This window comes from Sceloporus undulatus, chromosome 2, assembly GCF_019175285.1.
Source record: "Sceloporus undulatus isolate JIND9_A2432 ecotype Alabama chromosome 2, SceUnd_v1.1, whole genome shotgun sequence".
Lineage (NCBI taxonomy): Eukaryota > Metazoa > Chordata > Lepidosauria > Squamata > Phrynosomatidae > Sceloporus > Sceloporus undulatus.
The window spans coordinates 19494990-19495914 of NC_056523.1; the positions used below are offsets into that span (position 1 = coordinate 19494990).

The 925-nt window shown below is 49.5% G+C and overlaps 1 protein-coding gene across 1 annotated transcript in view; it reads right to left on the reverse strand.

Annotated features, from left to right (window-relative positions):
• Window positions 1-347, reverse strand: part of LOC121920289 (proline-, glutamic acid- and leucine-rich protein 1-like) — a 17079-nt gene extending 16732 nt beyond the window's left edge. The window contains exon 1 of the mRNA XM_042447419.1: window positions 268-347. Within this exon, the coding sequence (XP_042303353.1) occupies window positions 268-347 (80 nt within the window). The remainder of the gene's footprint in view (window positions 1-267) is intronic.
• Between the last annotated feature and the right edge of the window lie 578 nt (window positions 348-925).

The following is a 925-nucleotide window of genomic DNA, read 5'->3' on the forward strand; positions in this document are numbered from 1 at the left end:
CACAACAACAAAACTTCTTTTTTGTAGTCCTGTCCGCCAAGAGGAAAGCAAAGTTCCTGTGAGAACATTCTTCCCTGAAAACAGGAATCTTGACTCCTGGACGTGCCTTCATTCCTGATTCTCACCGCCTACCCAGACATGGGAGATAAAGGAGCTGTGCAGACTGTTCCTTAAGGGGTGGCCTGTAGCCGCCTCCATTTCACCAGAGCAGGACAATGGCAAACCGCCTGCTGCAGCCCCAATACACCTTTCCAGAGCATGACCTGCCGTGCCGCGGCTTTACGGTTGCTCCTTCGGCACTGCCCATGCAGACGCAGCACTGGAGAAATGCTGTGTGAACTCCACATCGTGCGGTGTGGCATGCAGTGTCACCGGCACCTTGGGTGAGGAACCAGCACATTCGTCCTGTAATGCTACACCCCCGACTCTTCCCACAACCCAAAATGCTGTCTGATACTCTCTCTTCAGTGATGACTATAATAATAAATAATAAATAAAATTTTATTATATCCCGCTCCTCCCAAGATCAGGGCGGCTTACAACCTAAGTTAAAAAACAATGGCCTAAATAATATAAAAAGATACAACTACACAAGCTAACCATACAATCAATAAAAACAATCAATAAAACTAATAGAATAAAAACCCCTTAGCCCAACCTCTTGGCCACGGAAGGGAGGGAGGCCCACAGATTTTTAGTCGGGGATGCCTGTTGAACAGGAGGTTTTTAATCCTTCCTGAATTGGGCCAGGGTGGTAGTCGAGCGGAGCTCGGTGGGCAGCGTATTCCAAAGGGCTGGGGCAGCTTGTGGAGATGTCCTCCATGTGTGGAGGATAACCTAGCCCCAGGCACTTCAGTAATTGCTGCCCAGACGTTCTGAGGGTGCGAGGCGGAATGTATGGGGAGGCGGTCCTTAGGTATCCTGG